General features: G+C 34.8%; 2 protein-coding genes and 1 long non-coding RNA gene across 4 annotated transcripts; all 3 read right to left on the reverse strand.

Moving 5' to 3' along the window:
• Positions 1–996: 996 nt before the first annotated feature.
• LOC118062585 (chaperonin 60 subunit beta 2, chloroplastic) lies at positions 997–5,415 on the reverse strand. 2 transcript variants are annotated; one of them, XM_073404653.1, is made up of 16 exons: positions 5,259–5,400; positions 4,957–5,048; positions 4,476–4,728; positions 4,246–4,371; positions 3,779–3,916; positions 3,606–3,701; positions 3,250–3,492; positions 2,932–3,166; positions 2,577–2,746; positions 2,397–2,474; positions 2,238–2,309; positions 2,036–2,140; positions 1,790–1,882; positions 1,613–1,705; positions 1,337–1,460; positions 997–1,225 (listed from the first exon to the last, which is right to left on the reverse strand). In XM_073404653.1, the coding sequence occupies exons 3-16, from the start codon at positions 4,710–4,712 to the stop codon at positions 1,212–1,214; spliced, it is 1,824 nt and encodes a 607-aa protein (XP_073260754.1). In that variant the 5' UTR covers positions 4,713–4,728; positions 4,957–5,048; positions 5,259–5,400; the 3' UTR covers positions 997–1,211. The 2 variants fall into 2 exon arrangements, with proteins under 2 accessions (XP_073260754.1, XP_034932289.1); XM_035076398.2 differs by lacking the exon at positions 4,957–5,048 and having other exon boundaries at positions 5,259–5,415.
• A 1,954-nt stretch (positions 5,416–7,369) lies between these two features.
• On the reverse strand, positions 7,370–9,708 carry LOC118062591 (uncharacterized). The gene is made up of 3 exons (XR_012167750.1): positions 9,450–9,708; positions 8,364–8,495; positions 7,370–7,622 (listed from the first exon to the last, which is right to left on the reverse strand). It is a non-coding gene; the product is annotated as an uncharacterized lncRNA (long non-coding RNA).
• Positions 9,709–13,815: 4,107 nt separating this feature from the next.
• LOC118062592 (probable serine/threonine-protein kinase PBL16) lies at positions 13,816–17,162 on the reverse strand. Its single transcript, XM_035076407.1, has 6 exons — positions 16,845–17,162; positions 15,710–16,017; positions 15,431–15,566; positions 14,777–14,913; positions 14,546–14,669; positions 13,816–14,457 (listed from the first exon to the last, which is right to left on the reverse strand). The coding sequence occupies exons 1-6, from the start codon at positions 16,894–16,896 to the stop codon at positions 14,066–14,068; spliced, it is 1,149 nt and encodes a 382-aa protein (XP_034932298.1). The 5' UTR covers positions 16,897–17,162; the 3' UTR covers positions 13,816–14,065.
• Positions 17,163–18,501: the final 1,339 nt, after the last annotated feature.

An 18,501-nucleotide genomic window follows, 5' to 3' on the forward strand; every position in this document is an offset into this window, starting at 1 on the left:
CTAAGATCTAAGTTTACTTTTCCAGGATAATAGGAAAATAATTCACAAAGAAATAGTATGATTTGATTGGAAAGACAAAGGGTTAAATTCATGAGAGCATACGAAGACATGTAACCTCTATCACCTAATATTAGTAACTAAATGGCTGGACAACAGAGGAAGGGTGTGAAAATAGAAGGAAAAATATTAGTGTTCAGGTAATGTAAATAAAATAGTTAATGAAAGGGAGACTGTAGGGGAGGCGGGGTGGCGGGGAGTTCGGGTCCCTTGTTAACTGTTATAACAGAATTTATTACTTCTACTCTCTATCTCTCCCCTGTACCCCCTCCCTTTCCCTTTTCCAAAATATTTTTATCATTACCCCTTCCATGGTGTGTATTTGGACATGCCAGTGAGAGTATGGGAGGGACAACTCACTGTGCCTCTCAAATTTCTAAAGCAATCCCACCAATAGATTATAGGCTTAAATGAATCTCCTCTGCCATAATATTAAAGGATTGCTGTGGAACGAGAGGTATCGACTGGACTGGAGGGTTGGAGCATGGGAGGGGACACCATGTCTCCTCTGAAGGCAAGATAAAGCTCAGCACACCAGACCTGAGACCTTCCCTTTACGCTGCAGCGCATGTACTTCTTACAAAATCACAAGTTCAACTTATCTTTTTTCCCTGTTCATAATGGATTGAGGAGATTGAGTTCCCTTCAAGAAAGAGATATCAACCTCCTTTCTTTGAATCCCTGTTCATAATTTAATTCTCAACATTCAATTATGATTGCCGGTCTTAATCATATGAGTGGTAGATGGTTCTTTATATAGCCCATAATCTACTTTGATGACTGTATTATTATGATTGCCACCATCAAGTTATTTCTCAAATTTATGGTGATGAAGCTATAAACTCTAGGTATTTATTGACACCACAGTTAACTCAGACTAACCATTAATGGTGATATCAACAGATCGTCAGATTTAGCAATTGTGGAGCAACGAGACCCTGAGCAAAGATGAGACTTGTAACTCAAAAAAGGGTTCAAAATCATTGCAATTGTACAATTAATTGCAGAATAATACACGCCGTATTCCAGCTAGCTACCCTCACCAGAATCTGCAATTTCTACCAGCATCGGTAATCAAATTTACAAAAGATCATTTGCTTCTATGAGGGCCCCTGATCTTATTTGATCCTCTTCTGTGTTGAACAGCTGCCTTCCTAGTACCCATATCCTGTAACAATAGTGCAAGAACAGAAAACTCAGTGAGGCAGTCACTAGAGAAACAAAGCACTTAACAATGGCAGCACAATCACACAAGGTTTCATAGTTCAGAAGAACAAACCTGAGTTATCCATAGGGTTGCCAGCAGGAACTGGTTCAGGCTCCTTAATCTCAACAACTACACAGTCGGACATCAAGAAAGTCTTCGCTACCGATGATGCATGCTCCAGGCAACATCTGACGACCTGAATGATAGAAGACAACTAAACACTGAGTATATATTTAAATCCAACAACACACAGCTTCAGAGCCAAAAGAGACTTCTAACTTTGAACTCAAATACCAACAGACAAATCATAAGCTGGCCCTCAAAATATGGATCAGCATGCTAGCTCACCTTTGTTGGATCAATGATTCCAGCAGCCATCAGATCTTCATAATTTCCAGTTGCAGCATTGTATCCAAATTTAGGATTGTCAGTTGAGAGCACCTAAAAGAAAAGGAAATGATCTTAGCTGCAGGTAGTTCTAGACGAGACACAGTACCAGAATTTGACATCAGAAAATTTAGATACCTTCTCGCTGACCACACTTCCATTAACACCAGCATTTTTGGCAATTAACTTCAGGGGGTAGCTCAGAGCTCTCTTTACAATGTCTGCTCCCACCTGCAATCAAGCAAAAGCAATTTTTTAAGCAGCTCGGAAACAAAATCTACACAGAACAAATACAGATCATGTATAAGTTCCTTTATATCTCATCCTATGAGTTCCTTAACAGAACATTCTATAAGTTCTTAAAATGATGATTTAGCACATTACCTTTTCTTCATCGTTCTCAAGACTGTCCTTGATAGCATCAACCTTTGATGCTAGTCTCAGCAGGGTGCATCCACCCCCAACCACAATACCTTCCTCAACGGCTGCCTGAAAACCATTGAGATGATAATGACTGGATGGTGTCCAAATAATTTAACTAAGAACATAAGAACAATACAGGCAAAGGTGGTGTGAGATAAATTACCTTGGTTGCATTAAGAGCATCTTCAACTCTCAGTTTCTTTTCTTTAAGCTCTGTCTCGGTTTGTGCTCCAACCTTTAGCATTTAAAAGCATGTCCATTTAAGTTAAAATACAATTTACACAGTTTTGTGTCTCTATTTCATGAGTCATAGGAAAATTACCTGTATCACTGCAACACCGCCGGACAGCTTGGCAATTCTTTCATTGAGTTTCTCCCTTTCATAGTCTTGTTCAGCAGCCTGCATTATTATTATCTTACATTTAGCATCAACAAACCACACTGGAGGAAGAAAAAAACACATACATTTTTGTAAGGAAAGGTGAGAAGGCAGAATTGGCACCTCGATAAGATTTCTAATTTGAGCAACTCTCTTATTTACTGCTTCTTGGGTGCTTCCGTCACCAACAATGGTCGTTGTGTCCTTGGTAAGAACCACTTTAGAAGCATGTCCCAAGACCTCTTTGCCTACTTTGTCCAAGGAAAGCCCCACCTCTTCTCTGATAACAGTTCCTGAAACCGAATGAAAGAAATTTCTAACATCAGCAAAATAAAAATAATAATGTCAGTGGTGAACATTTGTATCCACTCCCAAGCAAACATGTAACGAGGGCATTCATATCCACAGTAATAGCTGAACACCATAAACAAAAATAAAATCATATAGAGAGGGAAGAATCCAAAGGTAAAACACTGACCTCCAGTCAGAATAGCAATGTCATCAAGGTACTGACTTTTCCGTTCCCCAAAACCAGGAGCTTTGAGGGCAGCAATCTTCAAAGCACCCCTAAGCTTATTGACAACAAGAGTTGCTAAAGCTTCTTGTTCAATGTCTTCAGCAATTATCAAAACTGGATATCCAGCTCTAATTGCATCTTCCAAAATGGAGATTAGATCTCTTGCATTTGTTATTTTCTTGTCAACAAGAAGCAACTATACCAAAACATACAGAATTGTCAACATCAGGAGAAAATATCAACTACAAAAGCCTGCATGCCTAACTGTGAATGACATACCTTGCAGTTCTCATATTCAACTGACATTTTTTCACTATCAGTGACAAAGTAAGGCGAGATATAACCACGGTCAAACTGCATTCCCTCAACAACATAGAGGCTGTTATCAGCACTCTTTCCCTCTTCAAGGGTGACCACTCCCTTCCGACCGACTTTGCTCATAGCTTCAGCTATCATATTCCCAACTTCATAGTTGTTCCCAGCACTAACAGCTGCCACATCTGCAAGTTCACTGTCTTCAACCTGCAATCCCAGATTATACTCATTCAATCCTTTCAACTTTAATACATGCATGCAAAGGTCACAGTGGCATCATGAAAATTACCCACAGGCATGATCTACCTCACTCTACATACCTCTTTCGACATCAACTTAAGTTCATTTACAAGAGCTCTTGTGGTCTTCTCAATGCCTCTAGTGATTAAAACAGGGTTTGCACCAGCAGCCACAACCTGCAAACAAACAAATGGATAAGGTTGCCACGCTCAACATTCTTAAAAGAATAAACGGTGTGCACCATAATACCAACCTTGACACCTTCTGCAATAAGGCCTTGCGCAAGAACAACAGATGTTGTAGTCCCATCACCAGCCAAGTCATTTGTCTTGGCAGCAGCTTGTCTCACTAACTTAGCACCAATATTCTCAACCGGATCCTCCAATTCAACCTAATTTAAGGTAAAGAACTCTGTAAATAATCACACAAAATGATGCACAACAAGAGGAGAAAATGTCATGGTGAACAGAAATGGCCATAGTCCTTGTCCAACACATGCGAGAACCAGAAGGAAGATCATCATGCCACAAGAAATTCCTAAGCTCACAAATATGTATATGGATAGCATAACGAATTAACATAAAGTGGAATATTTAGTTTGCCTCATCCAAAGTGGGAAGCCACTACTACGATTTCTAGCATGCATCTAAAAAAGGCGAGGAGAATAGAGATGCCATCCCTCAAGTTACCCACAACACAAGCAATCCAGAGAAAGCATACCTCTTTAGCAACAGTCACACCATCATTAACAATTTTAGGCGAACCGTATTTGCTCTCAAGAACAACATTCCGGCCTTTAGGTCCAAGGGTAACCCCGACTAAATCTGCAAGCTTGTTCACACCAGTCTGCAATAAAGGAACATATCCGGTAAGCAAAAGGCAAAAAAGACCAAACAAACACACTGCAGCAGGATGCAAGTACTCAACAAAACCAGCAACTAAAAACTCACTTGCAATTTCTTAATTGCAGAACCGTCCTTGTTGAAGTGCAGCTCCTTGGCAGCATTAACCTTGAGAGAACGTGATCTTGGTAGAACTACATTTTGTGGCCTACCAAATCGACTTGCAGAAATGGAAGCGAAAGATGACAACTTGTTTGAAGAAAATACAAACTTCTTATCCATAACACGGCCATTGGGAGCAGCCAAGGTTCCAACCGAGGACATGGCCGTAAAAGTCGATGCCATTTTTATTCTTTAGTACCTGGTAACATTAAAAAAAAAAAAAAAAGTTTGAGTCTCCGTATGTTTTGATTTATTTTAAGCTCACTGAGAACTTCATGTTTATAGTTTCTAGCTAAAATTCCCAATAAAAGAGAATCCAATCACAAAATTCTCTTCCAAGCACAATTCAATATTTTACAGTAACACAGTTCCCTCGAAGCAATAGAATGCGAAACTAAACAATTCACAAGAAACACGAATCAAAAACCAGGAAAAAGAAAAGCTTCTTAGTCCAGCTCGCTTCAATCACCAACTAATAAGGCCTACAGGAGCAAATGTATTCCTAACGAAATTGCATTACTGCAAGCATGAAACAGCACAAATGAAAGAATTCATTTCCATACAAAAACCAGAAAACAGAAACTATATAAAGCAGCAAACTTTGGGAATTTTTCACAAGTTAGTATGATAAGCATGCCACAAAAAGGATAAGAAACAGTGTAAAGATTGAAACTTTATCACAGTAAAGGCAAAACAAATAAGAAAGATGAAGGGGGTTTGAGAGCTTACAGGGAAATGAAACGGCCGGTGGTGGGGGGATGGGGTTTTAGAAATGAGGTTTATGGATGAGAGGCGATGGTGGGTGGCTGGGGAGGGGGGTGCAGGTTTATCTTATTGACACTCTCTGAGTCCTTGCAAAGCTATGGAAAGAGTAGGTTTTTACTTTAATGAGTGTTACTTGGGGTTTGGTCTTGAAGGTTCTAGCGAATCTAGACCGTTGATTAGACTTATTGCCGCTTGATTTGTCTTATATCAGAACACTCTAGAACCTTTTGGTGTTGTCATGTTGATTTTGCGCTGGTAGTTTTGGGTACAACCACTACAACGACTGGTGCCCTACTTAGCTAACGCTTGTGAATTATATTTTTTTAAAATTTTAAATTATTTTGATGTATTAATACTAAAAATAATTTTTAAATATAAAAATAAAAATTTAATATATTTATAAATTTAATATTTGCAAAAAATTAAAAACCTTCAAACTTGCATTCACATGTTGGTTATTCCTCACCAAACATCAAAGGTTCGAGTGAAAGTGAAGGTTTGGATCATACTCTAGTCTCATCCTCCATCCAGGTTGTCCGCATGATCAACATAATCCAAGGGAAAGGCGAGCAGGTAAGCTAAAGACTGGCCAAGGCAAACTTGGCTAGTAGTTTGAAAGAAAAAGGGTATTGGGGGGAAACAAGATAGATCAAGTTATTTTTGTAAAAAGCAAATTAATATAATTCAAACTCAATTCTCAACCGACTTGATATTAAATGATAAAATTAAAAAAATTAATTAAATAAAAAATATAAAAGATAACTCGAGTTAACACGAATTAATTCATCAAGTATTATTTTTATGTCATGATATCAAAATATTATAATAAAAAAATCATAAAATTTAACTCAACTTGAAAGAAAAAAACTAATTCTTGAATACATAAATGGAAACGAGAGGAGATAAAAAGAAATAAAAAAAAAAAAGCGAGTAGTCAAGCTATCTATCATGCAACAAACCATGTTCATTTAACTTGAAATTTTATAAGATAACAAAACACGAGAGGATTTCATTATGATGTTTTATCATTAACTTAAATCAAATCCATCAATTTGAATCAACATAAAAGCCCACGCTGGGCTTGGAATCAAAGCTAACATGAGATCAACACTGGGCCATACGGACAGTGGTAGTAAAGGAGTCAGGCCCATGTCTTCCCGCAAGCGGAATATTTTATTAGGATTAGCCGGAAGCCTCTCCTTGTTTTGCTTATGGATACCATTTCCTGAGCTCCAAGAGTTTTTAAAAGAAGAAGAGGATGTAATGTAACTAATTATACCTCCTTAATCCTAATCGAGAGAGAAATCGCTCATGATTAAATCGTAAGTCAATTAACAACAGAACTATGTAGTTAATGCAGATTAAGCTCCTACACATCCATGACACGCACTGAACTAATTTCTCATTAATCTGGCTACGTACCATTACCCTCAGGTGAAGGAGAGAGAGTCATCTGGAGGCCATGCAAGGTTCCAAGTTCTAGAACTAGTGTTAAGGTTTGAGAAATAGTGTGCTGTGCCTCTTTAATCATGCATCAAACATTAAATTAACCTCTTAATTAGATGTGTTATAGGCGTTATTGATAAAGGACAATCATGTGTATGTAGCTCACACGAACTCGAAAACACATAAAATAATGTGTCCAGAACGACTGGATAGATAGAGTTACTCTCTTTTTTTTATAGTATCTTCAATTACTTTTTTTTAGTTTTTGCTGGTGAATGTCTCATCAATTAATTAATTACATGATTAATGAGCAGTAAAAATAATTAATGATATCAAACAATCAATTTAATTAAATAACTTAAGTTATTATAAAAAATTTTAAAATATAATTTATATTATTTTTTAATATATTTTTTTTAAATAAAAGTTTATTGAATTCGAAACCTGCTTGTATTATTTTATGTTTAATTTTTATTAAATAAATAAAAGTGATAAGATTTGAATTTGTATTCGCTTGATTATCAAAATTATAATATAAGGAATTTAATCATATAACTTAAATTATTAAATAATATTTAAAAAGATAATTTACATTATTTTTTTACACAAAAATAAAAAGGAAAGGGAAAGTAACGATAGGATAAACAATCAAATAAGAATTAAGGGTGTTGATGATGCGGGCGTGAAGGTGGTTGATCTGATCCAAAAACTTGAGCGTACAAGCTGTACTGATTTGCAGCGGAGGAAGAAGGCGTCCCTTGTATTGAAGATGAGGAGGCATGGCTGTGAGATCCCTCGTACAATATCCGAAGATTATCCGGGCTGGACCACTCTACTCTCTTCTTTGCCACACATTCTTGCTTCCGGCATTTAAAATAGCTCCTGAGATTGATTCATTAATTAATTAATTAATTAAATGCACCAACATTAATTAGTATACATATAATATATCACACACGCGCATATATATATATATATATATATATATATATATATATATATATGTAGTAAGGTTAATATTCATTAGTTAATTACCAGGATCTATATATATACACACGCACATAAACAATTAACATAATCTCTATTGGCCCCATTTCATTTTAATTTAGAAATTAACTAACCTCCGATCTAGCTATCTTGCACCTAACCTTTAGTATTACTTTGTTTTTTTTTTTAATCTAAAAAAGAGTCACCGATTGCAATATTGCTGATGTTTGAAACATCTTCAATCAGGTTCATCTTTTCATGTCTATTGATTTTTTCAGATAAATATATTTCCTCGAAATAGTAGTATCGTTTAATTGCTCAAAATATTAATTCTTGACAAGAAAGAAAGAAAGAAATATTAACATGGGAATGCATCTACAAGCAGATAATTTAATTGAGAGATGCATGGATTATTAGGAGCCCGATTGATGAAATCTTTTAATTTGAGATATGAAATTGAGAATCCGGTAACAGATACAGAGGTTTCCTTCAACCCCCCATCCATATCCATAGATGTAAAGTTCTGTAAGCAGCAAGGATAATTGGGGTTCAAAATTGATAGGAAAAGAACCCCTTAATTAATATATGTGCTTCATATACACATAGAAAATTGAATGTAATATTTAATAAATATACCGGAATTTTCCAATTTTTTTAATGAACTTCTGGCCATATTTCTTCCATTCATGCCCATCTTCTGGCAGCACCAATCTCTGCCCTCGTCGATGATCTGTATCCTGCTCTTCTCTATCCTCCTCATGAGTTTCCCTTAATTATACGCATAAAAAACACGAAATGAAATAATCATGAGTTGATTTATACACACATGCTGCATATATAGTACTGTTTACAGATACTGTTACTTTGCATTATATGTACTAAACCCTCAAGTATCAGGTACTGAAAGCAAAATGGAAACAAATTAACAGTACAGGAGAAATCATTGATAAAAATGGAAGTGCATGCAGTATTATAGCATACAGCAATCATGGTGGGGGCGTTGATATGGACGAGAATGAGGCGGCTGGCGTGCTAACTTGAGGTGTATACAATATTTAAGAACCTCTTTTCCTTCAGAGAGAGAGAGAGAGAGAGAGAGAGAGAGAGAGGAAGCATATGGAGTCTTTGCCTGTATAAACTGGATCTACGCGCCAGCAAATCAACTGATCTTGGGAGGGGGAAAACTAGCTAGATGGTGTTTTTAGGTTTTGAAGATGCAGATCTATACACGGATCCAAGATTATATATGTACTAATTAACTTAATATCACACTCACACCATTTGATTTCTTGAACAAAACCTGCAGCGAGGTGAATCTACACATGTAATATCCCATACATATATACATAAAATGAGGGCATCACTCGATGTTACAAGCAGGGATCAGAGAAAATGGGTTTCAAGTTGAAATCATGCTGGTGCTATTACCACTTCAAGAATAATTAGAAAAGGGTAAATAAAGAAGAAGAAGAAGAAGAAGTTTTGTTATGGATTTCAAGAGAAACACATACATTGGATGAATCTCGTATACAGTGGCTTTGATGGAGAATCTAAAGGGCGGCAGGGGTACATATAGATATAGAGAACTTAAAACCTAGCTAGCTTCATCCAATCCAAAAGTTGCAAATCAAGAAAGTGCTCCTTTCCTGAGCATTTTTCCATGGAAGAGAAGAGAGAATTAAGGGGACATAAGGGAACGGAAAGCTTAGTAAGAGAACATACATGGAGGTTTCTCTGGTTGAAGAAGCTTCGCTCATGGTCAGTACACTGTTGATCCTATATCCACACCAAATTAAAGAGAATTAAGGGAGCTGCAGGAGTCTGTGTTCAACCTTTTTGTGGAAAATATATGTCAGAGACAAAGGAAGGACTGCAAGATTAATTATTATAATACTATAAATCCCTAAGCTTTTACATGGATGGGTTTAATTAATTCGGCAACATAGAAAAACAATAATATTATATATAGCTAGCACTTTATCTTTGGCAACAAGATTTATATATACAGCGTACATGCATGGCTGTAGAACCTGATCGGAGATCAAATATTCAGACCAGTGAGGCCCGGCCTCGTGTTGATGATCATCTCTACTTTAACCCGGCCGGGTTTCATAACAATATATAATATCCAATAATACTGAAAAATACACCCTCAAAACATAGCTCTACATAAATATAAAGTTTTACGAATTAAAGATAAAAATAATTGCACCAACAAGACAGTTAAAAAAACAATTTTTTTTTATTGGTCTACCTTTTTTACTTTCTAATTTATTTTATATTTTGTTTTACAAATTATAAATAATTTGTATTTCATATTGCTGCTATGTGAACGGTAGACTTTTCAATCGGATAATAATAAAAATTTAAAACTCGTGGGAAGACCATTAATATTCAAGGATTAGTTTATTCCATGGATGATGGCTATATATATATATATATATATATATATATATGGAAGAATTTTTAAATCCAAAAACGAGATAGAGAAATATAATGGAAAGATTAAAAATCAATAATATTTATATGCGATATATTATGGTATTTTTTATGGTTGTTTTTGAAATGATAAAAAATTAAAAAATAAATAAAATTTATATTTAGTATTACAGTAGTTTTTGTAATAATGATATAAAAAAATAGTTTAAGTGTTCTGTTTGGTATTGTGTCTGACTATGTTTTAAAAACACGCTTGTTTTTTTAGTGTTTTTCAATAATTTTGATGTGTTTATGTTAAAAAAATAATAATAAATTATTTTGATATATTTTTAAATAAAAAAGTACTTTTAAAAGAAATTATATATTACAATATCAAACATACTCTAAAAAATAGCTACAAATTATAACTTTTTATAAGCAACATCTTGATATAGAATTTTAAATATAATTATAATGCATATTAATTAACTAAATGGTTTTTAAAATATAATTTCAAAAACATTATCAAATAAACCCTTGGGATCCGTTTCGTACTTAAGTAATTTCTTGCAAGCGAGGTGAGCCAATCATACCTAGGAGTAAGTGTGCGTGTATATAGACTGGTTTATGATCATGGCAGTAATCGGTACACATGTCATGATAAGAATTGAGATGGATTTATTACTGGGAGACATGTATGTCATCAATTAATTTATCATGATGAAACAAGATGATGAAGGGAAATGGGTGAATGAGAAGAAAGGAATGGGAATGGGGAGGGTCCGCATGCATGATCATCATCATGATCATGAAATATGCATGACGTATACTTAATGCCGTCACCATTTCTCTCGCCTTAAATGCAAACCCTTAATAAGAGGGGATTGAAAAAAAAATTGAATGTAAAAAAAATATATTTATTATCATCAAACCTAAAAATGTGATCAATCTTAAAATTTTTGTTTCATTAAGAAAATTCTTTATTTCAAAATAAAATCTTCATATGAATCTTCAATATAATTAATTAAAAATAATTTGTCTCAATAAATAAAAATAAACATATTAATTTAAATAAAAAATCAAGTCATAAAATTGATACAAAATAAATATTAAGAAATTTAATATTGCATAACTCTTCAGATTCTTTTACTTATTTATAGAATAATAGCTTTTTTATGTTAAAAACATAAGTCAATTCCAAATAAATACAAAATTTATATTACTCAAAACTAAAATCATTTTTTTTTTGTTAATGTGCGTACACTACTCTTACTTTGAGTTGAAAAAATTAGATTTCTAAACTTTATGGAGACAATAATCTAGGCTCCTTGGGTGTGTTTGTTTGCAGGAAAGTTGGTTTCCTTTTTTTGGGAAAGTGAATTCCGGGGAAAATGAATTCAATATCAGGCTAATTGAAAATTGAGAAGTAGTTTTTTTTTTAAATCTCGATACGTTTGGTAGTGTTATGAGCGAAAATGAACATAATGTTTATGGAAAAACACTTTCCAGTGTTTGGTTGTGTTATGGAAAATGAACTGGAAAATAATTTATTAATGAATTAATTTTTTTTTTCAAGTTTATCTAATATATATAAAATATTTAATATAAAATATTTAATCACTTACAATTGTCATAACCCAATTTTGATCTTTTTATTTTTATTATTTAAAAAAAAAAGATGATGAAAAATAAAAATAAAATAAATGAAGGATGAATTAAAATTTTAGGTTAAGGGCAACATGATTGGAAGTTTAAAGATTTAATTAAACTTTTGACTAGTTTAATTAATTAAATCAAGGGTTTAATTGGAGAATTAATTTAATTAAATTTTAGATTATTTTAATTAATGAAATCAAGAATTTAATTGAGTTTGAAGACTTAATTAAACTTTGATTTAATCAAAAACCCATTATTTAAATAAAATAAACAACTCTTTGCATTTTAATTAACTGCTACAGTAGCAGCGAATTATAATTCAATGCTACAGCAGTGAATTATAAGTCGCTGCTACAGTAGCATTGCATTTTAATTCGCTGCTACTGTAGCAGTGAATTAAAATGCGATGCTACTGTAGCTGTTAATTAAAATTCATTGGCAGCGTCCGCTAAGGAAAGTGTTTTCCTTTCTTTATCATAAGGAAAACACTTTCCTACGGGGAAAGGGAAAGTTTAAGTTGACTGGAATTGGAAGGAATTGGTTTTCCTTTGACTTACTTTTTCCTGTAATAGTCACCAAACATGGGAAAGTGAGAAAAAATGAATTCCATGTTGGAATTCATTTTCTCTTGAAAACAAACAAAGCCCCAGTCTGCAAGTTTGACAAGATAATCTTGGCTTGTGGGTTTAGTGATGTACCTTTAATTTTTTTTTAACTTGGGTGTGGGTGAACAGTGAATTCCCCACACCTTTTAACTTATTATTTAATGAACCTAGCTACTTACATCACTATTTTTAAATAATAATTTCTTTTGATAAATAGTTTGGATTAATCATAAATGAACCTAACTACTCACATCATGAAATAAATTGATAGAGAAGAGCTTTTAGGCTCAAAAGCATGGTTTTGAAACATTATTAATAAACAATATGTTTTTGTGTTTTAAAAATAATTTTGAAAAAAATTAAATTTTTAAAATTTTTTATTTGCTTCAAATTAATTTTTTTTTGGTATTTTTAAATTATTTTAATATGCTGATGTCAAAAATAATGTTTTAAAAATAAAAAAAAATATTATTTTAATACATTTCAAACAAAAAACACTTTAAAACATAACTATAAACATAATCCAAAACACCCTTAATCTTAGCAAGAAAATATATATATTGTATATTTTTATTTTTATGGTGGTATCCTCAAGTCATTAGTTAAAATCAAGGTCAATATTGAATTTATATTTTTTAATTCAATTAACTTATTTAATAAAAAAGGGCATATATGTGGGATTAAGGAAATTCATTAAATTGTACATTATAACGACAAAGTAATTAATGGAAAAAAAAAAGTTTATAGTTTTGCTGTCAATTTCTAATAATTATTGAAGGTCTCAACCTTAGTCACCAGGACAATTTCCTCGCAAGTATATTAAAAATGACAAAAGTAATGGTGTTGAAGAGACTGCTTTCCGCCATTTTTATCGATTAGACTAACTTGACTTCCTGTTCGGAGCGAGCGAGGGCACTCTACCAAGAATGCGACCTGACCCCATCGTCTTTCCCGGAAAAAAACATGACCACTGACTGACCCTCGAATAATTTGATGGTGCCACCTTGTTTAACCCCGGATTGATTTTCAGAAATTCAACTCTTTACCTTATTCTTGTTATTTCTCAGAAGCCACACGTTCTTATGACTTGTATTTGCGAGCATGATTCAGTCAAGATAGCACGCAGCTTCATTTAAGCTCGTCTTCCTTTTTTCCTTGATTTGACATCTTGGTGTTTGCCTGCAAACTTCTCTTGATCCCAAGCAATCTAACAAGGACACTTGGCTACAGCACACGCACCTGCCCCAGCTTGTTCTGTCCTTTTCCTCCATTACTTCCCTCCTTCCTGGTGCCTGCTCAAAAGGCTGCCTTGACTGGTTTAATTTCCTTATTAGCTAGTGCTAATCAAGTTTAATCTCCTGCCTTTCAATTCGGTTCTTAATGATCGAACATAAACCAAACCATCACGATTCAAGTTAAACACGTTCTGATATTCACTCCTCCTATAATCCAACTTCCATTAATATACATCACAATCATGTTTGGCCGGCCCCCGGAGGAGCAAGGAACATAACAAATAAGAAAAAAAGTGAAGGCCTACCCTTTCATCTAGTTGCACACAAGAAAAGCTAGCAATGCAATGCAGCAAAAAAAGAAAAAAAAAATCCCTTCTTAAACAGGAGGAGGCAAAATCAAAAGACTTAGGACTCATGCGATCAGTTACATTGAACCTTCTTTTCCTTTTAACTGGCCATCCGCGACGCCATGAATCACAGTGAGCACAGGTTTTTCGTTCTGAACATCTTCAGGTTCCTGTAAAGGTTCCAAGGAATCAACGATATCTCGCATTAGAGGCCTTGCTTTCGGGTTTCGGTTCAAGCAATGATAAGCTAGCATTGCTGCCTTGTGAACTCCTTTAATAGGATAGTCTCCTTCTAATCTTGGATCCACGATGCTGAGCAATTTCTTCTTCTCTTTAAGCAAAGGAATAGCCCAGTCCGTTAGGTTCTGCTCTCGGGCTGGTCGCGATTTGTCTAGAGATTTTCTTCCTGTCAGAAGTTCAAGAAGAACAACACCAAAACTGTATACATCACTTCTTGGAGTCAAATGGCCTGCACAACATCAGGCAGGCAGGATTTAAGATCACCAGGAAATTGGCCCTTTTCATCCTTAAAACATCAGCATAGTTGGGAAACTTGCCTGTCATTATATATTCAGGTGCTGCATACCCGTAAGTCCCCATTATGCGTGTGGAAACATGAGTTTTGTCTCCTATTGGTCCATCTTTTGCAAGTCCAAAGTCAGAGAGCTTTGCATTGTAGTCCTGCTCAAAAATACACATAACTTTAAGTGATTCTAACCTCAAACATTTCTTGTCATAATACCCAACATTTCTGGCAGCAGATGCAGGGCTTTTGAAAAAAAAAAAACCTGGTCTAAGAGGATATTAGATGTCTTAAAATCGCGATAGATGACAGGTTTCTCAGCTTCATGTAGAAAGGCAAGTCCTTTTGCTGCACCATATGCAATCTTCATTCTAATTGACCATGGAAGAGGAAGCAATACTCCTGCAACAACAGAAGACATGCACATATCGATTACCAAAACAAAAAAGCCAAAAAAATGAAGAACTACTCATGGCTTCTAACCGGAAAACTTTTGTAACATCCCAGGCATACTAGAAGCTGCCTACAACTTCCACATTCAGATGCCCTCAACACTTAGTGTAAAGAAATTAGACAATCCCTCAAACACCTTTCAGTGGCTTCCCTGTCATCATCTCTTATCTTTTAATTGCTTTCAAACACAAATACAAGCTATTACATCGAATAGAAATGTTCTTCGATGGCAGTCGCATCTCCTACAATGTGATGACACAAAGATTAATGATTATCCTAAAGCTAGGGCTTTTGGATCCTACCTTGCAAAAAAGAAGGCATCAAGACATGAATTGGAGGCAAATATATAGGACATTCCTTTGAACCACTTTCACAGAAAATAATTTCCTCGTTGGCTTACATTTGACATACATTTCCACGCTTGAAAAAATTAATGTTGTTGAACTGAGTTATACGAAATACGTACTTGAGAACAGAGTGTTTTCCACGCTTCCCCGAGACATATACTCGTATATCAGAACCCGTTGTTCGTCCTCACAGCAATATCCAATCAATTTCACCAGGTTTGGATGGGAAAGCTGCCCCAGGAATATGACTTCTGCCTAAAAATCCTCAAAACTGTCACAATCTGATGGAGAATTGAAGCTTAACATATTAATGAACAGAAAAAAAATGCATGAAATGGTGCCCCGATGTCAGCAACTTAATGTTGCACAGGAACAGAAGTAAGAGCACAAAAGATTACCAGCCATTCTCTATGGCCCTGGTAACTGTTATCACCATCATGAACCTTAACGGCAACTTGAAGGGGCTGAAGCCCCTCTCTCAAATCCTCTGTAATGAGCCCTTTATAAACATTCCCAAATCCTCCTCCACCCAGCAAATGATCCTGCCTAAAATTTCCAGTAATTAATTTAAGTTCACCGAACGTAAAAGCAATCAATGGATTTGCCGCTGAATCACGACGCAGGTCCTCTACTTCTTCTGGATTTGAAGGTAGCTTTCTATCATCCTTTGTTGGTCTTCCTGATCGACTTTGGTCTTTCGGAGACTCTAACATAGTAACATGACAAAAAAAAAATATATAGAATCACAAATACGATAATGAAATCCCTTTATGTTTAAACCAAAGTCAAAAGAATCATTAAAGAAGTAGAAAATAAAATCTGTTTTTTAATTTTTGCTCTTCAGCACAGGAAATCATCAGAAAGGTCATCTAAAAGCTGGTGCTTTATAAAGATTCATCAGACAACAATTAAAGAAACCAAAAGGTCACCTTAAAATGAAGCATAAAATCAAGACTAAAGGTAGCAGTTTTCAAAGCAAGAAAAGGAAAGGAGAAGAGGGGAAAAAAGGGGGGGGAATGGTAATATCAGAGGTTTAAAGAAAAAGAATAATTTTGAAGCAATGTGTAGACTTTCTCAGTTCATTGGAGGAAATAGAAAAATAGTGTAAAAATAAGCATTAAGCCACTATAGGGAGTATAATAGGTTCCTCCATCCAACAAAAAAAAGAAAATAAAAGGTGCACCACCTCTCAAGAGGGCAAACTCTACTGCGTTCCAGTCCATTGAATAAAAGATAAAGAGGTGAAAAAGAACAAAAAAAAAAAATATTTAGTCTCATATATTTTTTACATTAAAATAGAAACTCATCACATCCAATCAGTCTAACATAAAATTCCTCAGACATTCTTAACAAAATTAATAAAAAAAATAACTGGAGACATATAATTCATACGGGACATGCCAAATCATTCTGAGCAGAGGATGATCATGATATTAGTCATCTAATTATGCAGAAAAAATCACATATAAAGAAGAAAAAGAAGAAACAATTGCATGAATTGGGCAAAAAGAAGAGAGAGTGGTGGTAGGCAACCTGATTTTTCATTGTAAACAGAAGGCTCCCTTCTACAACAACAATTTCCCATAATTTACCAGAAACAAAACAAACTGCAGATAAAAAAAACCCCAGCTTTCTTCACCAATAAGCTACTATAAATAATCAATACACCATCCAAAAGATCAAATTTTTTTAAAAGCTATTAGGGTATCAGACCAAACCCCAAGTTACCAAGCAAGAAAAACAGAGAAAACAATTCAAAAACTACTTTATCTTGTGTGAAATAGAAAGAAGCTGGTTTGAGAGAGAGAGAGAGAGAGAGTGAAAGAGGGAGTGCTTGATGGGAATAATAAGGTTAATGTAAAGATGGGGACTCTCTCTTGGCCATGGAGGAGATGGACCCACCCACCAAAGAGCAAGGTTACCTGTTTTGATTCTTTAGATGTTCAAAGAAAGTGTTGTCGCTTTTTTGAGCTTTCATTGTAGTGCGCATTTCAATCTTCCCACACCACACCACACAGCACCCGCACCCGCACCCGCACCAATCTTTTCATTACATTCTGGTTTTGGTAAATCTTTGCCTTTCATTTTCTCCATTTGTCCTTCTTGTACCCACTTCTTTTCACTATTTTGTGCACACAAACAAAACAAGAAACTTGCAACCACTTTACCTAACATTATTTCTTCGCTATTATTATTATCATTTTGATTTTTATAGAATCACTACTTAAGTGGCTTGAATGGTGTCTCTTTCTATTTTCCTTTTTAAATGTATAAATCCAAATTTGGGGTAAGGTTATGATGGGTGAATTTATATAAAACTACAAAAGAAATTCGATATCATAGCCGTAACTCCACCCACAAGCCTAGTCATGGCGGGGGTTGAAGGCTCCTGATTTTGATTTTGGATTTGGTAGCAAAGATAGCGTGCACCCCATCTCATACTTAATTGTTCACGAATTGCAATGTATATTTGTCACTTACATGACATGAGATCAGATCAAAAAACAAAGCTGGTGCAAAAAAGCTGGGCCTACAGGCTATAACGGACAATAACAGGTCAACTTAGAATGTCGGTATGATATGCAATGTAGTGAGAGAGTACGATGATTTGCTAATCCATCAAATCATTTGATGACTAATGTCAAATTCTTACCTAATCTTACTTGATTAAGGAGCAGAATTTGAGGGCACTGCTCCTTTTTCTGCTTATCAGTTATTATTACACCTCTAAAGTTGATTCTTAGAAGCTTCATTGGTTTGAACACTTTGAAAAGATGGAAGCTGTTGAGAGTTCCTATTCAAGTAGCAAAAAGAAGAACCAATAAAAAGGGAAAAGGGAAAGAACACGGGTTCATGCGCATTATCGAAATAGAGTTTTTGTTTTTGTTTTTTAATGCTGACATGTAAAAGAAGTAGCTAGCTTCTTCTTGAATTTTCGGGAAGTTGAATGCGAGCATCCAATATGCACATTACATGTTGACTTTTATGAAAGGAAATTATATCTGTTGACAGAAGAAAGAAGATCTAGCCTGGAACACAGATTATGATTGTTGAGTGTTGTTATATGTGGAGTACAGTTCATGCTTTAATGTTAGTGGCCGGTGTCTATGGAAAGGATTGCAGAATGAAGGCCCAGGCAGTCACTATCAACGGCCTGTTAGCACAACTTCTTACTTTCTTCAACGCAGAT

Source organism: Populus alba, chromosome 14 (assembly GCF_005239225.2).
Source record: "Populus alba chromosome 14, ASM523922v2, whole genome shotgun sequence".
Taxonomy (NCBI): domain Eukaryota; kingdom Viridiplantae; phylum Streptophyta; class Magnoliopsida; order Malpighiales; family Salicaceae; genus Populus; species Populus alba.

Bases quoted from the DNA above. Each gene is read 5' to 3' on its own strand.
- LOC118062592 (XM_035076407.1), bottom strand. From the start codon at position 16,896: ATGGGAAATTGTTGTTGTAGAAGGGAGCCTTCTGTTTACAATGAAAAA. The intron at 15,567-15,709 runs GTAATCTTTTGT...GAGGATTTTTAG, and splicing joins AGGGCCATAGAGAATGGCTG to GCAGAAGTCATATTCCTGGG. The intron at 14,914-15,430 runs GTACGTATTTCG...CTGTTGTTGCAG, and splicing joins GGAAAACACTCTGTTCTCAA to GAGTATTGCTTCCTCTTCCA.
- LOC118062585 (XM_035076398.2), bottom strand. From the start codon at position 4,712: ATGGCATCGACTTTTACGGCCATGTCCTCGGTTGGAACCTTGGCTGCT. The intron at 2,141-2,237 runs GTAATTTATCTC...AATGGTTTTCAG, and splicing joins ATGCTCTTAATGCAACCAAG to GCAGCCGTTGAGGAAGGTAT. The intron at 1,883-2,035 runs GTAATGTGCTAA...GCTTGATTGCAG, and splicing joins TTGAGAACGATGAAGAAAAG to GTGGGAGCAGACATTGTAAA.